The sequence below is a fragment of the Adiantum capillus-veneris genome, chromosome 21, assembly GCF_014529385.1.
Source record: "Adiantum capillus-veneris isolate H3 chromosome 21, ASM1452938v2, whole genome shotgun sequence".
Lineage (NCBI taxonomy): Eukaryota > Viridiplantae > Streptophyta > Polypodiopsida > Polypodiales > Pteridaceae > Adiantum > Adiantum capillus-veneris.
The window spans coordinates 127,954,229-127,972,248 of NC_140951.1; the positions used below are offsets into that span (position 1 = coordinate 127,954,229).

At 47.2% G+C, this 18,020-nt stretch overlaps 1 protein-coding gene across 2 annotated transcripts in view; it reads left to right on the forward strand.

Annotated features, from left to right (window-relative positions):
• LOC147431702 (putative nucleoside diphosphate kinase 5) overlaps window positions 1-17,618 on the forward strand; it is a 66,098-nt gene extending 48,480 nt beyond the window's left edge. For both annotated transcript variants that reach the window (XM_086494625.1, XM_086494626.1), the window contains exon 4: window positions 17,208-17,618. In XM_086494625.1, the coding sequence (XP_086350751.1) occupies window positions 17,208-17,211 (4 nt within the window). In that variant the 3' untranslated portion in view covers window positions 17,212-17,618. The remainder of the gene's footprint in view (window positions 1-17,207) is intronic.
• Window positions 17,619-18,020: the final 402 nt, after the last annotated feature.

The following is an 18,020-nucleotide window of genomic DNA, read 5'->3' on the forward strand; positions in this document are numbered from 1 at the left end:
TGATTTCTTCATTCAAGATAGAACCCCTAACACCATCAAAGGTCAAATTGGGGTTATTGGACAACGGAATCACCAAAGTTTCCCATGACTCAGGTAAGGTAACAAGCAAGAAGATAGCTTTCAGCTTATCATCAAAAGGGGGCAAGCCATAATCTTGTAACTGCGACAAAGTATCTGCGAACAATGACAAGTGCTCTGCCGCACTCTTGGACTCATCTAGTTGCATGCCAACAAGTTTTCGCATCAAGTGCACCTGGTTGACAGGTGTTGTATTTTCATACATTTCCTTTAACTTCTCCCACACATCAAAAGCAGTTGTGAGACGCTTCACATCAATGACGGTCTCATCTGTCATGGCCATTTTAATGTATGTAACGGCTTTCCTGTTCATGCTAACCCATGCTTCATCTGTCATATTCTGTGGCTTCACTTGTTTAAGTGCCCCTTCGCAATCCTTAAGAAATAGGATTCCTTGAATCCTGTCTTTCCAAAGATCAAAACCTGTACAATCGAACCTCCTAATCTCGAAGAGGTTCTTCACATCCGAAGAAGATGAGGCCATAGTTGCACGAAATAAGAGGGATAATACGTTGAATTTTTGGGCAAAATGTGCAAAAATCGGAGTATAGCCTCACAGAGATGTGCACTACAGCTCCAAATGGTCACAAGAGCAACTTGGGGCAAAATAGAACGATTTGGGCACAAAATTCAATTTCTGAAATTTATGCGCAGGAAATTTCAGCGAGCGAATTTGTGCTCGAAAACAACAAATTTAGTTGTTTTTAACCTCAAAAGACATACATAAGGCTAATACACAACCTTTAGAAGCATGCAAGCACAAAAGCCCCAATTTGTAGCATCAAATTGCATGAAATTGAGCCACAGATGGTCATACATCGACAAAATTTGTCAAATGTGCGTGGATTGCATCTTTTTGCACTTTCCCCAATGTAATCGCACCATAAAAACACTTGCAAAAACTTGCGTAAATCTGAAATTTGCTTAAAACACCTGTTTTAGGGCTTGTTTTCGGCAATTTCAGGGTTTTCGGGTAGCGGGGACTTAGCAAAAGTATTCCCACACCTTAATACATCATTTTCAAAACCTGTATTTTGCTGTCATAACCTGTAATTTCCTGTTTTTGACCTAATTTCAGCTTGTTTTAGGTCAATTTGGGTTGCCGGGAGCTCTCTAGTGTCCGGAGACGCGAGTCCTTTGGCGACGAAATTGCAAATTCTCGCGAGAAAGTTGACGTTCTTGGTTGAAATTCAGCGTTTGCAGGTTTGGGGGCAAACCCTAATCGGGCTCTGATACCAGTTGATGAGCGCGCGGCGGTGTGTGCAAGTGAAAGAGCACGCGAGGTGTGTGCAGAGAAGGGAGGCGAAGGCAAGCAGGACAGCTAGCGCTAGCAGAAGAAGAGAGAGCACGTTTTCTTCAAAAGGGGATAAGTGAGTGAGTTGTTAGAAACTCACTTACCCTTTATTATTTGTATAAGGACCAATTTAATAAGTTAGTGGCCACGTTCAATGTGAACTTGGCCAAAGGTTAGTAACCTTTAAAATGTACATTAAAGGGGGCCATTTGGGCCTTTAACCCAACATCGGGGTCCCTCTCTGCTCAGTGCTCGTCAGCAATTTGAGTGGAAGACAGGCCCTAGGTACATATTTAAAGGCCCATGGCCTCTCAAAAGCAGTACATGAAAAGCTTCAAACTTAAAAGTGTCTTAACCCTTCCAAAACTTGCAGCGCAGCCATCGTATAATCCGCCACAAATCACGGGCGTCCGTACGGCCTGCCACGTTAGCAGTCTTCACGAGTGGGTTACGTCTGCAAGCTTCTTCAAGGCAGTGGAGCAATATAGATGCTTCTTTCTTCACACATGGGAGAGATCGTAAGTTCTTTTGTAAGGTGCAGCGGAATGAATGTTTGGACTTTGCTCGAGATGAGTGCTCCGAACTATGCTCAAGGTTCCTTTTGTTCTTATGGAAGGGAGAGCCTTCCATTCTTAATGAGAGAGTGCAATGATCACAAACAAAGTGAATGGACACTGTGCGTACAAGTGTATGAGACTGAGAGATAGAGAGAGAAGAGAATACGACACCAGAGACGTTGTAAAACCCTCCTTCGAAGGTCCCACTCTCGTCGGCGAGAGTGGTCTACTATTGATTGCACAAACTGGTACAAATTGAACGCATGTGACTTATGCAAGTCTAGGCTAGATCGATGACGACGACGGGGATGGCGAGACCGATCTAAGGGCTGAAAACTGCTGTCCTTCTACTGCTGTTCAAAAACGCTAATGGCTGAATTCTGCTGCGGCTGAAAACGCAAGAGAAAAGCTGCTTTTGCTGGTCCTTATGGCTGAAAATCTGCGGGTCCTTGGGGCTGAAATCTGATGGTCTTTAGGACTGAAAACTGCAGGTCTTTGTCTGCTGAAATCGCCATGCACACAGGGGGCGATGATGCTTCAGAAAACGCTAGGCTGCTGGTACCTTCCTGATGGAAAACGCTAGAAGACTGGGGATCTTGGTGATATGTACTGGGCTGAAAAACGCCAAATGCTGGGACTGTTGGCAAGGGTGCTTGCTGATGAAAAACGCTAGGGAAGTGGAAGTCTTGCTTGGAGGGAAAACCACCAAGGGGGTTCTTGCTGAGAAGTTGCTTGTTGAGCTTGGGCTCCTGCTGCCTCTTCTCCCAATTAGTGCTAGTCTAGGTTTGCTTATGTACAAACTTACTCAATTTGCCCTACCTACTTTCCAACAAAAGTCACTTGAAAATAATAAGTGAAAAATATCAAAAATAGGGAAAATATGCTAAATGCACTGGAAAATTCCCTTGAAGGATTCTGATGGTAATGCTTATGATCATGCCGTGTGCAACCAGAGGATATGCATCTAGGTCTGCAAACAGACTCACAAAAGTGCCAGATCACTTCCTATTCTAGACTGACTTGACTGAACCGAACCCTGATCATGCTGTAGCTTGTCCACGGACACATAGGGTTGGATGTGTCATGTGACATCTTTTTAGTCGGGACCATGGTGAGATCACCTTGCATTATGCACCTTCTCAATGGTTCATTTCACATTCATCATACAGGCCACCTTGATATCCATATAACTCTCACATTATTATCCACTTTTCTACTTCTTTTGGGTGATAGGCCATTGGGAGCACGAGCAGGGGTCTCTTTTGTACACAGAATAATTTCTTCTTTTCTGCCCAAAAATAGAGAGAGAGAGAGAGAGAGAGAGAGAGAGAGAGAGAGAGAGAGAGAGAGAGAGAGAGAGAGAGAGAGAGAGAGAGCTGTCCATAAGAGAGAAGAAGAAAATTGTTTCAACGTCGTAGGAAACTATCCCAAGAGACCTTAAAGATCTATTCGACGAGAAGAGTTGAACTCAAGACCTGTTATTGTGAGAGAGAGAGAGAGAGAGAGAGAGAGAGAGAGAGAGAGAGAGAGAGAGAGAGAGAGAGAGAGAGAGAGAGAGAGAGAGAGAGAGAGAGAGAGAGAAATGAAATGAAATGAAATGTTATATTAACGTCTTCAAAAGGCCAAAGTGACCTATGAGACCAGAAAGTTACAATGTGGTGGATCTGATACAAAGTCAGAGTAACAAGATGACAAAATGACAAAAAAAAAAAATAAATACTATGGAATCCTAAACTGCCAGGTGTGGACTAAGCAGCTAAACAACTAGCTGGGGTGGGTAAATCACAAGAGATCTAGCATCGGTCGTTGGCGGATCTCATCAATCTCCTCCATGGTCAGTAGTTTGACCGGGCGTCGTGCATGTCGAGCCAAAGTGATCCGAATCCTCTGATGCAGCCTCCGTCGATGCTGTGTAGTCCTCCGCAGTCGCGGGTGTTTGGATCTCCCTAGCTCAGTCGCTCAGTCGATTAGTATGCCTCTGGTGTAAAGCGACGGGCTCTGCTGTGGTAGTAACTCCTCTGGGTGTCTAGTGGCAGCTCTAAAGAAGTCTGTGATCTGTCTCTGAGACTGGCTAGCCTCTCCTCTCATCAGGCTCTCTCTGTGTCTGCGCAGCTCAAGCAAAAACAAACCCAGGCATCTCTGATCCTCGTACCGCATGACTCTAGCGAAAGGTCCAAAGCCCTCTCTGAACAGGCAATGAAAGCGGCCTCGTATCTCGTAGTAGACGGGGCAGTGGCATGTGTAGTGCAACTTTGTCTCAGGCTCGATGTCACACATGGGGCATGTCCTGGCCTTTACTGGTATTCCGTTGTATCTCCCGGTCTCGATCCGCAGTTGGTGTGAAGATGTGCGAATTTGGCCAATAGCACATCGTATTCCATGAGACAAGTGGGTGTCCATGTAGCTGGGCCTCGTCACAAAACCATCCTCCGTAAGCTGAAGGAGATGCTCTCTGTAGAAAGCCATCTTCGTGCCTAGCTCTTGTGCTGGTTGTATCCATGTCCTCTTGGTGTCTAGCTGAGTCAAATCTTGGCGAATGAGCCTGGTTACCTCGGACTGTGTAAGAGTCAGAGAGGGCGCATCCAGTGAGTATTGGAAAGGGGGCAATCTGTCTATGCTGAACCCATGCATCTGAAACCATGATGTCATCTCCCCGTACCAGCATGCTGTATCTCCTTGCATGGCTAACTGTCGAGAGGACTCAAGTGCAAGGCGTGCATATCTGTCTTTGGGAAGTTCCCATATGCGGTGCATGAAGGAGACATATCTGGTGAGCGCCTCAACCACCAGTGGGGGGGCAGCTAGCTCTGCTCGTACAATAGCACGTGGTACTGAAGCCTTGGCTCTAATGAGCTGCGAGATCATAGAGACCAGAGGCTTCTCCATGTCCCCCCATCCATCCTTGCGGCCCGTCCTCCCATGATGATCTAGTGAAGGTCCCCAAATCTCAGCTCCATAAAGAAATGCAGAAGCCACCAGAGTGTCAAAGAGCCAGAGCTTCGTCCGAGGCTCCTGAAACTGAACCTGTGAACACATCCTTTCCAATCTACCCAATGCTGCATGGGCTTTGGTCAATCTAGTCTCTGCTGCCCTCCTTAATGAAAATGCTAGCCCACTAAAAACCACTCCAAGGTAAGTGTAAGCATCTGTATACTCCACCTTCTCCTGGCCGTATGTGAAGGCAGGTGCTGATCTCCTAATCCACTGTGGGGTGGTATTAAATACCATGACCTTGGTTTTACCAAGGTTTACGGACAGACCACTTTCTTGGGCAAACCTATGCAAAGCATCCAAGTGACGTTGCATCCCCTCCGGAGAGTCGGAGATCAACACAACATCATCAGCATATAACAATAGTGGAAGCATATAACAATAGTGGAATCCATGTCCCTGCTAGCTGTGCACTTCTATCACCATCTCTCTCAATGTAGTCAGAAGCCTCATCTACATACATACCAAATAGAGTAGGAGAGAGCGGGCAGCCCTGCTTCACCCCAATAGTGGAGTAAACCGGTGTGGATAGACCCTCTGGGGTGCGTACATGCCCCACTACTGACCTGTATAATGCCATGACCCCCCAAATGAGCTCTTTGGGTACTCCCATCTACTGTAATCTGCGCATCAATCTAGCTTTGGGCACTGTGTCAAATGCTTTGCGGAAATCCACAAAGCTACAATAGATCTGTCTCCCATGCGCTCTGCGTCAAGATATGGTCCAGAGTAGAAAAACCCCTCCTGAAACCTGCCTGCCCGGCTGCGCGTATCCCCTCCCTCTCTTCCCATCTACTCAGCTGCTGCTCAAGAATAGATGCGTACAACCGTGCCAATGTGTGTCTAATCATGATAGTGCGATAGTTCCCAGGCTCCATGGGGTCTCCCGACTTGAAGATGGGTACAATAGTAGATAGGCTCCAAGTATCAGGCAAGCCCTCACACATGGCACGGTTAAACATAACCGCTAGAAGCTCTGCTAGTAAATCTCTGGCATGCGTGAAATGCTCAGCCACTAGGCCATCATGATCATATGCTCTCCCAGTCCTCATCCCGTCAATGGCCTTCCTCACCATCTCAGCGGTGAAAAAAGCACATGTGTGTGGGCATGGATCAGGGGGGTCGGGAAGGGGGGGCTGCTCAGGAACTGTGTACAAAGATGATGCATACTGGCCCCACGCCTCTGTAGAAGCGATGGCAGGAAGGGGGGGGGGGGGAGTGCTCATGAAAGAGCCTCCATGCCTCACGTGAGTCCTGACTCAAGAATAGCTGGTATAGATCCTGCTCTAGGCGACCCAAAAAAGCCCTCTTCTTCCGCCGCACTAGGCGTCGGAAGTCAATCTGTGACTGATGTCCCCCAAAAGCACCTCCTTCTGAAGTCTAGCTCTAGTGTCTCGACATTCCTCATCATACCAGCTGTTCTGGGGCATGCTTCCCGAATGGCTTCTCTGCTCAGGCTAGGTATGTGGGTATGCCTTTGCTGCTGCATCATGTAGTGTCTGTGTTAGTTTAGTAGTAAGCTCCTCCAGAGGTCGCCCTGGATCCTTTGTGCATAGGCGTCTGTAGATCCCATCTATGTATCCAGAGTCCGTCTCCCGTGTAAAGGTGTAGTGAGTAGGGGCTGCTGCCCGTTGCCTGTGTGCTACACTAAACTGAAAAGAAATGGTCAGCGACACGAGAGAGAGAGAGAGAGAGAGAGAGAGAGAGAGAGAGAGAGAGAGAGAGAGTTTTTGCAGATTTGTTTGAGAGTTAGTTTAGAGAGGCATTAGTGAAGTTGGTTTGGTCAAAGAGATGTACATCTTGGTACCTTCCCTTTGCTTTTGAGGTGGATAGTGACTGTGTCCCTCCTGCCTCTCTTCCAGTTTGGTTGTGCCGCAGATCCGCATCCTTTTTTGGGGTACATCATCAGGAATGTGAAAGTGGATGCGGATGATTTTGGAGGTACCACCTAGGGGTTTCACCGTCCCTTGGCCTTTGTGAGCTGCTACATGAGATTTTTACGATGGATGCTTTATATCAGTCATATTCCCAACATTGGAATCTGTGGTTTTTGCTACGTCGCCTGAGGTGGACAAAGATTCGGGAAGATTTATGTAGACTTGATCACAATCCAGCTACACCACCTGATTACCGTATCTTTATCCCTAGATGTATCGTGTGGTTTGATTTAGAAATTTTTCCCATGATCTCCTTGTATACCTTTCAAGGGTTTTTCCCATTTTCTTTTATATGGACCTATGGTTAATTTTATGTAATGCAAAGGGTCAAAAGCCCCACTTTTGGAGAGAGAGAGAGAGAGAGAGAGAGAGAGAGAGAGAGAGAGAGAGAGAGAGAGAGAGAGAGAGAGAGAGACCATCTTATGGCTCCATAAAGGATTGGTAAAGAATTCCTCATTGTCGTATTTTTCGTCGGCAGCACCTCCTACTGTACCTGTGCCTCTACTAGGCAGCCGACATTTCTCGTTGTTTCATAGGTTTCAGCCACCCATAGAATGCCCATTGCCCATAGAAGGATAGACCTTCTACCTCTCTGCATCCAGTACCTGCACCATAGATACCTCGGTGCACCACTCCAACAGCTCGTTCACATTATGCCATGGATACAAATTTTTTGCCTTTGCCATCATCTTTTGTGCCTCTTCCTCTTCCACCACCTCCTATCGTTGCTCCTCCACCACCACAAGCACTATCTAGTATCTACCCACATAACCCCTAACCCCCCCAACCCCCCAAGCCTCTTCTCACATTTTCTCGCGTGCGCCACCATCATCTTCACTTCTGTACGCCCTGCCACCTCCTCATGTTCCTCGATCTTTCATGGCTAGTGCTTCCCTAGCTTGGCAGTTCTCAAGTGCTGAGTACGATGGGGACAACTTGGGAGCTTTGTTTGTGGGACTCTCCATTCTGCGCCGTGCATAGAAGGTACACTCTTCAAAAAGCAACCATTACTTTTGGTCAGTTGTTAGCTTTGAATCCTAAGGTGAGGAGACAGTGGTCTAGAAGTGTTAGCATGAGGCTACCAAGAGCTAAGGGCAATGTGCATGCAATGCATAATATGGCTTTAAGTGTAGGTAGCCCGATTGACGTTCTTCCCCTTGTGGATGCGGTCATTGAGAAGAGGATGCAGGTACAGGCCTACATAGACGGTGAAGCACAGGTTTGTGTCATGACAGAAGAAGCCATGAAGGAGACAGGTGTTAAGGTGGTAGCCAAGTCAAATGTGCGCATGAGGATGACCAACCATGCTAAAGCTAGGTGTTTGGGCGTGGCTCAAGATGTGAAGGTCAAGGTGATGGGCATAGAGTGCCTGATAGACTTCTTTGTGATGAAAGCAAGTGATAATGCTGGTTGCTCGCTCTTTTGTTCCAAGACAGCCCCTATGAGCGTTGCCACATGATGATGATGCTCTTCCACTGGCACAAGACAGCAGCGTTGCCAATTCTTGTCTGTGTAGTACTTGCTACGATTGATGTATGATTTTGAGGTTTTAGGTTCATCTTTATTTTGTGACATGGATTTACACATTGAATGTCAATGGATTGCATCACACTAGTATCGGTTGCCCAAGACAGAACTTGCTTAGACGAGAGGTGCGTTCTCATGTAGACAAATATGTGGATATACTCTTGTGCAGGAGCACAAGCTATGCCTGGAAAGCTACAGTAGATGTGGCAAGCTGTCACTTGGGGCATCTCATACTTTTTGGGAGATTGTAGTTGGCCATTCTAGTGGTGGTGTATGCATATTTGTGGGATAACATGGTGACATTGTGGACATGATCATGGCACCTTTGTGCAAGGGAGCGCTATTTGGTAACATATTCATTCTTATGTAATCCAAAAGGGGGAAAGCTCTCCTTATATTGTGTCATCAGCACAGCAAGAGGAATATCATTACTTTAGAACTACATGAAGGTACAACGATATCCTTAGGAATCCTATGGAGAAGCAGGTGGTATCTCTGCTGTAAAGAGGTGGCAGCCGTGGAGGGTCCCTGCGCATGTAGATTTGTTCGAGTAGAGGCACCACTTTCTACCTCTGTTGCCTAACTGCTTCCTAGGCTCAGCCCTTGAAACAGTGGACTATGAGCGTGATAAGCAATGCACTACTATGCATCTTTGGATCAATAATCCCCAAACCGCCCTGTCTAGGAGAAAGATCACTGTATCCCAGTGAACTCGCGGCTGTGTGTCTGTAGACCCATCTGATCCGCTCCACATAAAATTCTGCACTAAGCGGCGTAGACGTGCCATAAATCTAGAGTGACAAGTCATGCGGGATGTAGTAAACCAGGCCGTCGCAAGGAGAACCTGATTTACCACAAGAGCTCTGCCAGCCAAAGACAAATGGAAGGAAGACCAATGACAAAGCTTCCTATTGATAGACTGTAAAACTGGTTCAAATCGTTGCTCATATGACACATCAATGCCAACATGAAAACCTAAATATTTGCAAGCCTATCCCTTGGCCAACCAAGTGAAACTATCGTGTACATCCCACTGACAATCCTCATTAACTCCTACCGTAAAACCAAAAGACTTGTGCGAGTTGATAAGAGCACCACTGGCCAAGCAAAAGGTAGTGAGAGCATTCCGTAAGCTATCCAAAGTAAGAAAGATATACTGTGCAAAGAGCGAAGTGCCATTTGCATACTCCTGATCCAACAAATTTGGTTAGCCATCGAAAGGCATAGCAAGATTGCGCGAGTGTGGAGTTTTACCATGCATGGAAAGCGACATGGCGTCAACAAAAAACCCTCCTAAAAGGAGAAAAAAATTGTCCAAAATGCATTGAGCTTGCACAAAACCTCTGTGTGATGCATAATGAGGTCAAGCGAAAATAGTCGCAAGCGCGGACTAATAATGTGGGATCAGATCTTTTACACTGAAGACATGAGAGTGAGCAGTCTCCATTGTTGGAGGGAAGATGCATCTCCGCCTTTTGGTATAAGAGACACGAGCCCAGATGACTTAGTGTGAGGCATCTCCTGCAACAAAAATGTGCTGCAAATCTGAAAGCATAACTAGATTGAGCACATCCCAACACTGCAAGAAAAACTGTCGTGTCAACCCATCCTCTCCGGGACGAGCAGCACCATCAATACCAACCACTGCATCATGCCAATAAGTTGCGACCTATATCCTCCGTGACCACGGTCCTAACATGAGACTAGAGCTCCAGTCGTGCATGCATAATTTTATCAGTCATCGCATCAACAGTGAACAAGACCTCAGAATAATCTGAAGCCATGCCAAGGACCGCATCAGGATTCTTGTGCAGTGTGTCTATTGAATCACACAAAGCCCGAATCCCCATAGGGCACTCCCTAAAATGTGCAAATAAATCCTTAATTCATCCTATCAACCTTGGATATCAATGCCGATATCGAAACGTGATAAGAGAATTCAGATTTCTCCATCTGAATGTGGCTGAGAGTCTCTCTGGTGTCAATCCTCCCTGTCCCAAAAACCCATCGTCTGGAAACACCTCAAGCTATGTCGCATTCCAGCTGCCTGTCTGTAAGGCTGCGATGGTGCAGTAATGCATGCGTGCAAATGAGTCACGGGATCCGTAGAGCTAGTGAGGGACCAAATATCTTGCACCGCCCGAGACAAAAGAGCATTATGCAATCAAGAATGCATGATCCTTGTCTAGGCATAGAGAAAACTTGGAATCTCAAATGCAAAGAAACTGGGGCATGATTAGAAAGCACTGTAGCAAGCCACATCGGAATTGTCCCACCATTAGATTCTGCCCAAGAGCCAATGTAAAATCTATCTAATCGTTCTAGCAAACGACCTGACTGTCTCCTGAAACCGCACAAAACTGCAAAGACTGCAGAGTGAGTCATGGATGGGACATGCCAAGCATCGGTACCAGAAAATGCAAAAGAAGTACGTATGCATCTCTATCACAGAGTGCAATAGCAAGCAAGGCAAGAGGCACAGTAGCCCACCAATCCTCCATAGTCTGTACATTGTTGAAATCTTCCCCTACAACTTATGAATCCACAATAGGCAATAGATCCACAATTTGGTGCAAAAATTCAGCCTGGTCACGAGCAGAAGTAAGCGCATTAACACACAAAGCACCTACCAAATAATTATTCAATTTAGATATGGGAGACTATAATTATCCAAGAAATAGGCATGGTTATTTATTCTATATTACATGGACTTTTTTTGGATTACAATTCTGTGGTGATTGGCTTTGTATATTGATCTTGAGAGTGTGCCCTTGAGATGCTTATTTCAATAGGAAGATTTTTTCATAGAGAGAGAGAGAGAGAGAGAGAGAGAGAGAGAGAGAGAGAGAGAGAGAGAGAGAGAGAGAGAGAGAAATGAAATGAAATGTTATATTAACGTCTTCAAAAGGCCAAAGTGACCTATGAGACCAAAAAGTTACAATGTGGTGGATCTGATACAAAGTCAGAGTAACAAAATAACAACATAACAAAACAAAGATATATACTGTGGGATCCTAGATTGGTCAATGTGAACTAAGAAAAATGGGCGGCTTGCTGGGATAGCTAAATCGCGGGAGATCTAGCATCGGTCGTTGGCGGATCTCATCAATCTCCTCCATGGTTAGTAGTCTGACCGGGCGTCGTGCATGCCTGGCCAGAGTGCTCCGAATTTTCTGACGTAGCCTCCGTCGATGCTGTGTAGTCCTCTGCAGTCGTGGGCGCCTGGATTTCCCTAGCTCAATCGCTCGGTCGATCAGTGTGCCTCTGGTGTGAGACGAAAGGGAGCTCTGCTGTGGGAGTGGCTCCTGTGGCTGTCCCGTGTCTGCTCCGTCTCTGAGACTGGCTAGCCTCGCCACTCATCAGGCTATCTGTGTCTGCGTAGCTCGAGCAAGAACAAACCCAGGCATCTCTGATCCTCGTATCCCATGACTCTGGAGAGTGGTCCAAAACCCTCTTTGAACAAGCAATGGAAGTGGCCTCGTATCTCGTAGTAGACGGGGCAGCGGTTGCAACTCTGTCTCAGGCTCCATGTCACACAAGGGGCATGACTTGGCCTCTGCTGGTACTCCGCTGTATCTCCCAGTCTCAATCCGCAGCTGGTGAGAAGATGTACGTAACTGGCCAATAGCACATCGTATCCCATGAGACAAGTGGGTGTCCATGTATCTAGGTCTCGTTACAAAACCATCCTCCGTAAGTTGGAGAAGATGGTCTCTGTAGAAAGCCATCTTCGTGCCCAATTCCTGTACTGGCTGTATCCATGTCCTCCTGGTGTCTAGCTGGGTCAGGTCTTGGCGGATGAGCCTGGTGATTGCGGACTGTGTAAGAGTGAGAGATGGTGCATCCAATGAGTACTGGAAGGGTGGCAACCTGTCTATGCTGAACCCATGCGCCTGAAACCATGATGTCATCTCCCCATACCAACATGCTGTATCTCCTTGCATGGCTAACTGTCGAGAGGACTCAAGTGCAATGCGAGCATATCTGTCTCTAGGAAGTTACCATGTGCGGTGTATGAAGGAGACTGATTTGGTGAGCGCCTCAACCACTGGTGGGGGGGCCACTAGCTCTGCTCGGATAATGGCCCGTGGTACTTATGCCTTGGCTCTAATAAGCCGCGAGATCATAGAGACGAGAGGTTTCTCCATGTTCCCCCATCCATCAGTGCGACCCGGCCTCCCGTGGTGATCCAATGAAGGTCCCCATATCTCAGCTCCATAGAGCAATGCAGAAGCCACCAAAGTGTCAAAGAGCCAGAGCTTCGTCCGAGGCTCCTGAAACTGAACCTATGAACACATCCTCTCCAGTCTACCCAATGCTGCGTGGGCTCTAGTCAATCTGGTCTCTGTTGCTCTTCTGAGTGAGAATGCAGGTCCACTAAAAACCACTCCAAGGTAAGTGTAAGCATCTGTGTACTCCACAGTCTCCTGGCCGTATGTGAATGTAGGTGCTGACCTCCTGATCCACTGTGGGGTGGTATTAAACACCATAACCTTGGTTTTACTAAGGTTGACAGACAAACCACTTTCGTGGGCAAACCTATGCAAAGCATCCAATTGACGTTGCATTCCCTCCGGAGATTCGGAGATCAACACAATATCATCAGCATATAACAAAAGTGGAATCCATGTCCCTGCCAACTGTGCACCTCTATCACCATCGCTCTCAATGTAGTCAGAAACCTCATCCACATACATACCGAATAGAGTAGGAGAGAGCAGGCAGCCTTGCTTCACCCCAATAGTGGAGTAAACCGGTGTAGATAGTCCCTCAGGGGTGCGTACATGCCCTACTAGTGATCTGTACAATGCCATGATCCCCCAAATGAGCTCTGTGGGTACTCCCATCTCCTGTAATCTGCGCATCAATCTAGCTGTGGGTACTGTGTCAAATGCTCTGCGGAAGTCCACAAAGCTACAATAGATCCGTCTCCCATGAGATCTGCCCTCCTCGATGATGGCCCTGAGTGTCAAGATATGGTCAAGAGTAGAGAAGCCTCTCCTGAACACTGCCTGCCCAGCTGCACGCGTTCCTTCCCTCTCAGCCCATCTACTCAACTGTTGCTCAAGAATGGATGCATACAACCGTGTTAGTGTGTGTCCAATCATGATAGTGCGATAATTCCCAGGCTCCATGGGGTCTCCTGACTTGAAGATAGGTACAATCGTAGAGAGGCTCCAAGTGTCCGGCAGGCCCTCACACATGGCACGGTTAAAGATAACTGCTAGAAGCTCTGCTAGTAGGTCTTTGGCATGCATGAAATGCTCAGCGACTAAGCCATCATGATCATATGCTCTCCCAGTCCTCATCCTGTCAATGGCTTTCTTCACCATGTTAGCGCTGAAAAAAGCACATGTGTGTGGGCATGGATCGGGGGGGTTGGAAGGGGCGGCTGTCCAGGTACTGTGTACAAAGATGATGCGTACCGACCCCATGTCTCTGTGGAGGTAACAGCAGGGGGGGAGGGGACTGCTCATGAAAGAGCCGCCACGCCTCACGCGAGTCTTGACTCAAGAATAGCTGGTATAGATCCTGCTCGAGTCGAGCCAAAAATGCCCTCTTCTTTCGCCGCATGGTCAATCTGCGACTGTCTGTGAGTGACGTCCCCCAAAAGCACCTCCCTCTGAAGTCTAGCTCTAGTATGGCGGCACTCCTCATCGTACCAGCTGTTTTGAGGCATGCTCCCTGATCGGCGTCTCTGCTCAGGCTGGATGTGTGGGTATGCCTCTGCTGCTGCATCATGTAATGTCTGTGTCAGTATAGTAAGCTCCTCCAGAGGTCGCCCCGGTTCCTCAGTGCATAGGCGTCAGTAGATCCCGTCTATGTATGCAGAATCCGTTTCCTGCGTGAAGGTGTAGCGAGTAGGGGCTGCTACCCGTGGCCTGTGTGCTACAATGAACTGGAAGGAGATGGTCATCGACACAAGAGCACGATCCACTGCCACCCCGACCGGTCTGGGCCCAACTGTGAGATCCTGGATACTAGAGATGAGATTCGGCTGTGCCATGACATAGTCCACTGTGCTGGCTACATGTCTGTGTGGGAAGCATGTGAAACCTCCTGCAACAGGAAACCTCTGTAGGCCATTGAAGATGGCCAGTCCATGTGCAGTGCCCATGTCTATTAGGTGTCGCCCATACTCAGTATATTCCACATCGTGTGATAGTTTGGACAATCCCGTCTCTACAACATCTAGCTCTCTTAGCATCTCCTCTGAAGTATCATAAAACACTGTCTGGTGATGGGCAGTCCTAGCATTGAAGTCCCCTAGGATGATAATGTCACCATCTTAGAGAACTCCCATATGTCATCATCCAAAATAGAAAAAGGGGATTGTCCTCTGGGTGATGCATAGACTGATGTACTCTGGGGAAAGTAGCAAATAACAATGTAGATATATCTGCTTGTCTCTGCTTTCAATCTCACCCACATGTACCTAGCGTGCTCATCCCTACGGGCTATATGTATCAATGGCTGCAAATCCTATCTAAATAACACTACCACTCCCTCCGAGCCCCGTCCTCTGTGCTCTGAGCGTGTCTCCTGTCTGTAAGCTGTCTCCCACCTGTATCCACTGATGTGAGGCATGGATTGCCCAGGGGCCTGGTGTGTCTCAGAGTAAAAGATGATGTCTCTTCCAATAAAACTATCCTCAAAAGCACCCACATCAAGACGCATAGATCCATTACAGTTCCAGGCAGTCACTTTGAGTGTGGTCCCATAAGTCTCACACCGTCATGTGGAGCGTCGCTCTAGTATTACCACTCTTCCATCTTGGTAAAAGGCAATCTTGCCTTTTCCCCTTGCCGCTCTAATCTCCGGCATTACTTCCTGCATATGAGCGATCTGCGAGAGGGTAAGATCATCCCCGGGAAAGATGCCCGTCTCTTTAAGAGTCGGTCTTTTCATCAAGGACTTCTTCGCTTCCATGGAGGGAAAACGGAGAATGAGTGCCCTTTCTTTTGAGGTTTCCCCACTGCTTCCATTTTTCCTTTTGTTGCCCACTCTCCAGGCTCTTGTGTGCGTCGCGACGCTCATGAACCCCCATCAAGGCCATGAGTTCTTTTACCTCTTCGTCCACATTGCCTTTGTCTTTAAGACCGCAAATTCTCACATGTAAAGCGCGCACACGTCTTCTTTGCTCCTCCTCTAGTGTCTGATTAATGATAGTGGGTGTGGACGTGGACGTTATCTCCTTGCCTTTTCCTTTCTTGGCCACCTCGATCCATTTCTCGGCTTTATCCGCCTTCTGTTGAGTTTTTGTAAGAACATCCACCCAAGAAGTCGTCATCTCTTTGTGTTGCTCTTCTCCCTCTTTGATGGCCCGCACTTGCTCCTTGATTTCTTCGATTACTAAGGGTTGCAGTTCGCCCTCTTCCAATGATTGTGCTTCGGCGAGATCTTTCTTGAGTGACGCAATCTCTTCATCCTGAGTCGTCACTCGATCTTCCAGTGCATTTATCTCGCTCTCTTGGATCAACATGCGTCCTTCGAGCATTTTTATTGTGCCCAATAGATTGCGGTTCATCTTGGTAATGGTCTCTGTCATTTCCTCTTTGCACTTTTGAATGGCATCCTTTAGGGGGTCGGCTTTATCATTCAGCTTCCTCATGCTTAATCGCCGTCCGAAAAAGAGCCACTAAGCGCACATATGCATCCACACTATGCATACATTATCTCCCGTATCAAGCGTACATCCACATAAGCATACATTTGCCGAAAAAATCTGCTATCTGAATTTCTGGATTCCCTTGTGGAAAACTGCTGGATCTGTACTAGAAGAATTCGAAAAATTCCGTGCTCGACGAAATTTGTGTTCTCGACACCCTTTTCTCTGTCTCTGTTCTGTAGAAAACACAGGTCATAGCAGAGGGCAGTGGGAGTGGTAGCTAGGCGAGTGGGGGAACGCAAGGAGGTATGGCAGGGGAGGGGCAGCGCAAGGGCGTGGCAGGTTGGGGGGGGGGGGGGGGGGGGGGGGCAGCACGTGGGCGGGGCTAGGCAGGTGGGGCAGCGCGAGGGCGTGGGCAGCTGGGGGAGCGCGAGCAGAGGGCGTGGTAGGTGGGGGGGGGCTGGGCTGCAGGGGGCAGCATGATAGAGTTGAGAGAGAGAGAGAGAGAGAGAGAGAGAGAGAGAGAGAGAGAGAGAGAGAGAGAGAGAGAGAGAGAGCAGGGGGCAGCACGATAGAGTTGAGAGAGAGAGAGAGAGAGAGAGAGAGAGAGAGAGAGAGAGAGAGAGAGAAATGAAATGATATATTAACATCTTCAAAAGGCCAAAATGACCTTTGAGACCAATCTGTTACATACTGGTAAATCTGATACCATGTCTGAGTACAAAAAAAGAGATACTAAAATGAATCTAGAAGAGGAGAGAGAGAGAGAGAGAGAGAGAGAGAGAGAGAGAGAGAGAGAGAGAGATGAAATGATATATTGACGTCTTCAAAAGGCCAAAATGACCTTTGAGACCAATCTGTTACATACTGATAAATCTGATACCATGTCTGAGTACGAAAAAAGAGATACTAAAATGAATCTAGAGAGAGAGAGAGAGAGAGAGAGAGAGAGAGAGAGAGAGAGAGAGAGAGAGAGAGAGGTATATTCAAATTTTTCTCATTTTTCTAACAAATATCTGTTTTGTTCCTATTACCATCGTCGCACTATTAGCTGACACACTGTTGTATGTCTGTGTCACAGTTATATGAGTGTCACATGAAACAATGTGATCGGTTAACATACTCTTGGTGGCCCCCCCCCCCCCCCCCCCCCCCCCCCCCCCCCCCCTCTCTGCCCCCGCCGCCCGCCTCTAACATGTTGTTTGTGGCTGTAGATGATGGTGCAGAGATGAGGCACGAAGAGTTGTAGCAGGTAATTTGTAAAACCAAACCAAATAAGGTGGAAGCTGCTAGATGCCTTCACTCTTGTCAGGTTGAAGGCTTCTTGTTATTGGTGGAAGAAAATCAAGCTTAGCCCAGCCAGTTCTTTTAGTGTTTGTAACGATAGTGATGAGGGGTCCACATCACTATGTAAGAAGTCCACAGTTGTTGCACCATTCTTTATGTCCAAGTTAGAGTACTAATGTCGTATGACCAAACGTCAATTGTTTGGACACCACAGAAAGAGAACAAGGGAAGGCTCAAGGTTGGGATTGCAAGGCACAAGTGCTTTTCTTGCCCTATCACTTTTTGCCACGCGTGCATCGTATTTTCTCTCTTCTTTTTAACTTTTCTTTCTTCGGCTTCATTGGAGTCACAATGGTCTCACTTTCTCCCTTTTTAGATAGTCTTCTTCCCTCAATCTGCAATGCCAACTTCTGGTAGTCAAGGACATTATGCCATTGTGAAACTCCTTGGTTTCTTACGGTTGTTCCATGTGCAAAATGGCAATATCAAGATGCATGGATTGGAAAAAAGTCACTCAAGATCTCTCACCCCCATGAGAAGTAAATTTCTCTTCTTAAGGTCTAGAGCATGCAAATTGAAGCATTAAGAGCAGGGATTGGAGTTTATTCGGGCAAACAGACAAGATCAAAGAAAATCAGACGTAGCATCTTGGGCATGCAAATGATGAGATGTCCACAAGAAGACGATATCAATCATGGGTCTTCTTCTTTTTTAGAAGGAAGGTAGTACTAATGTCCTCG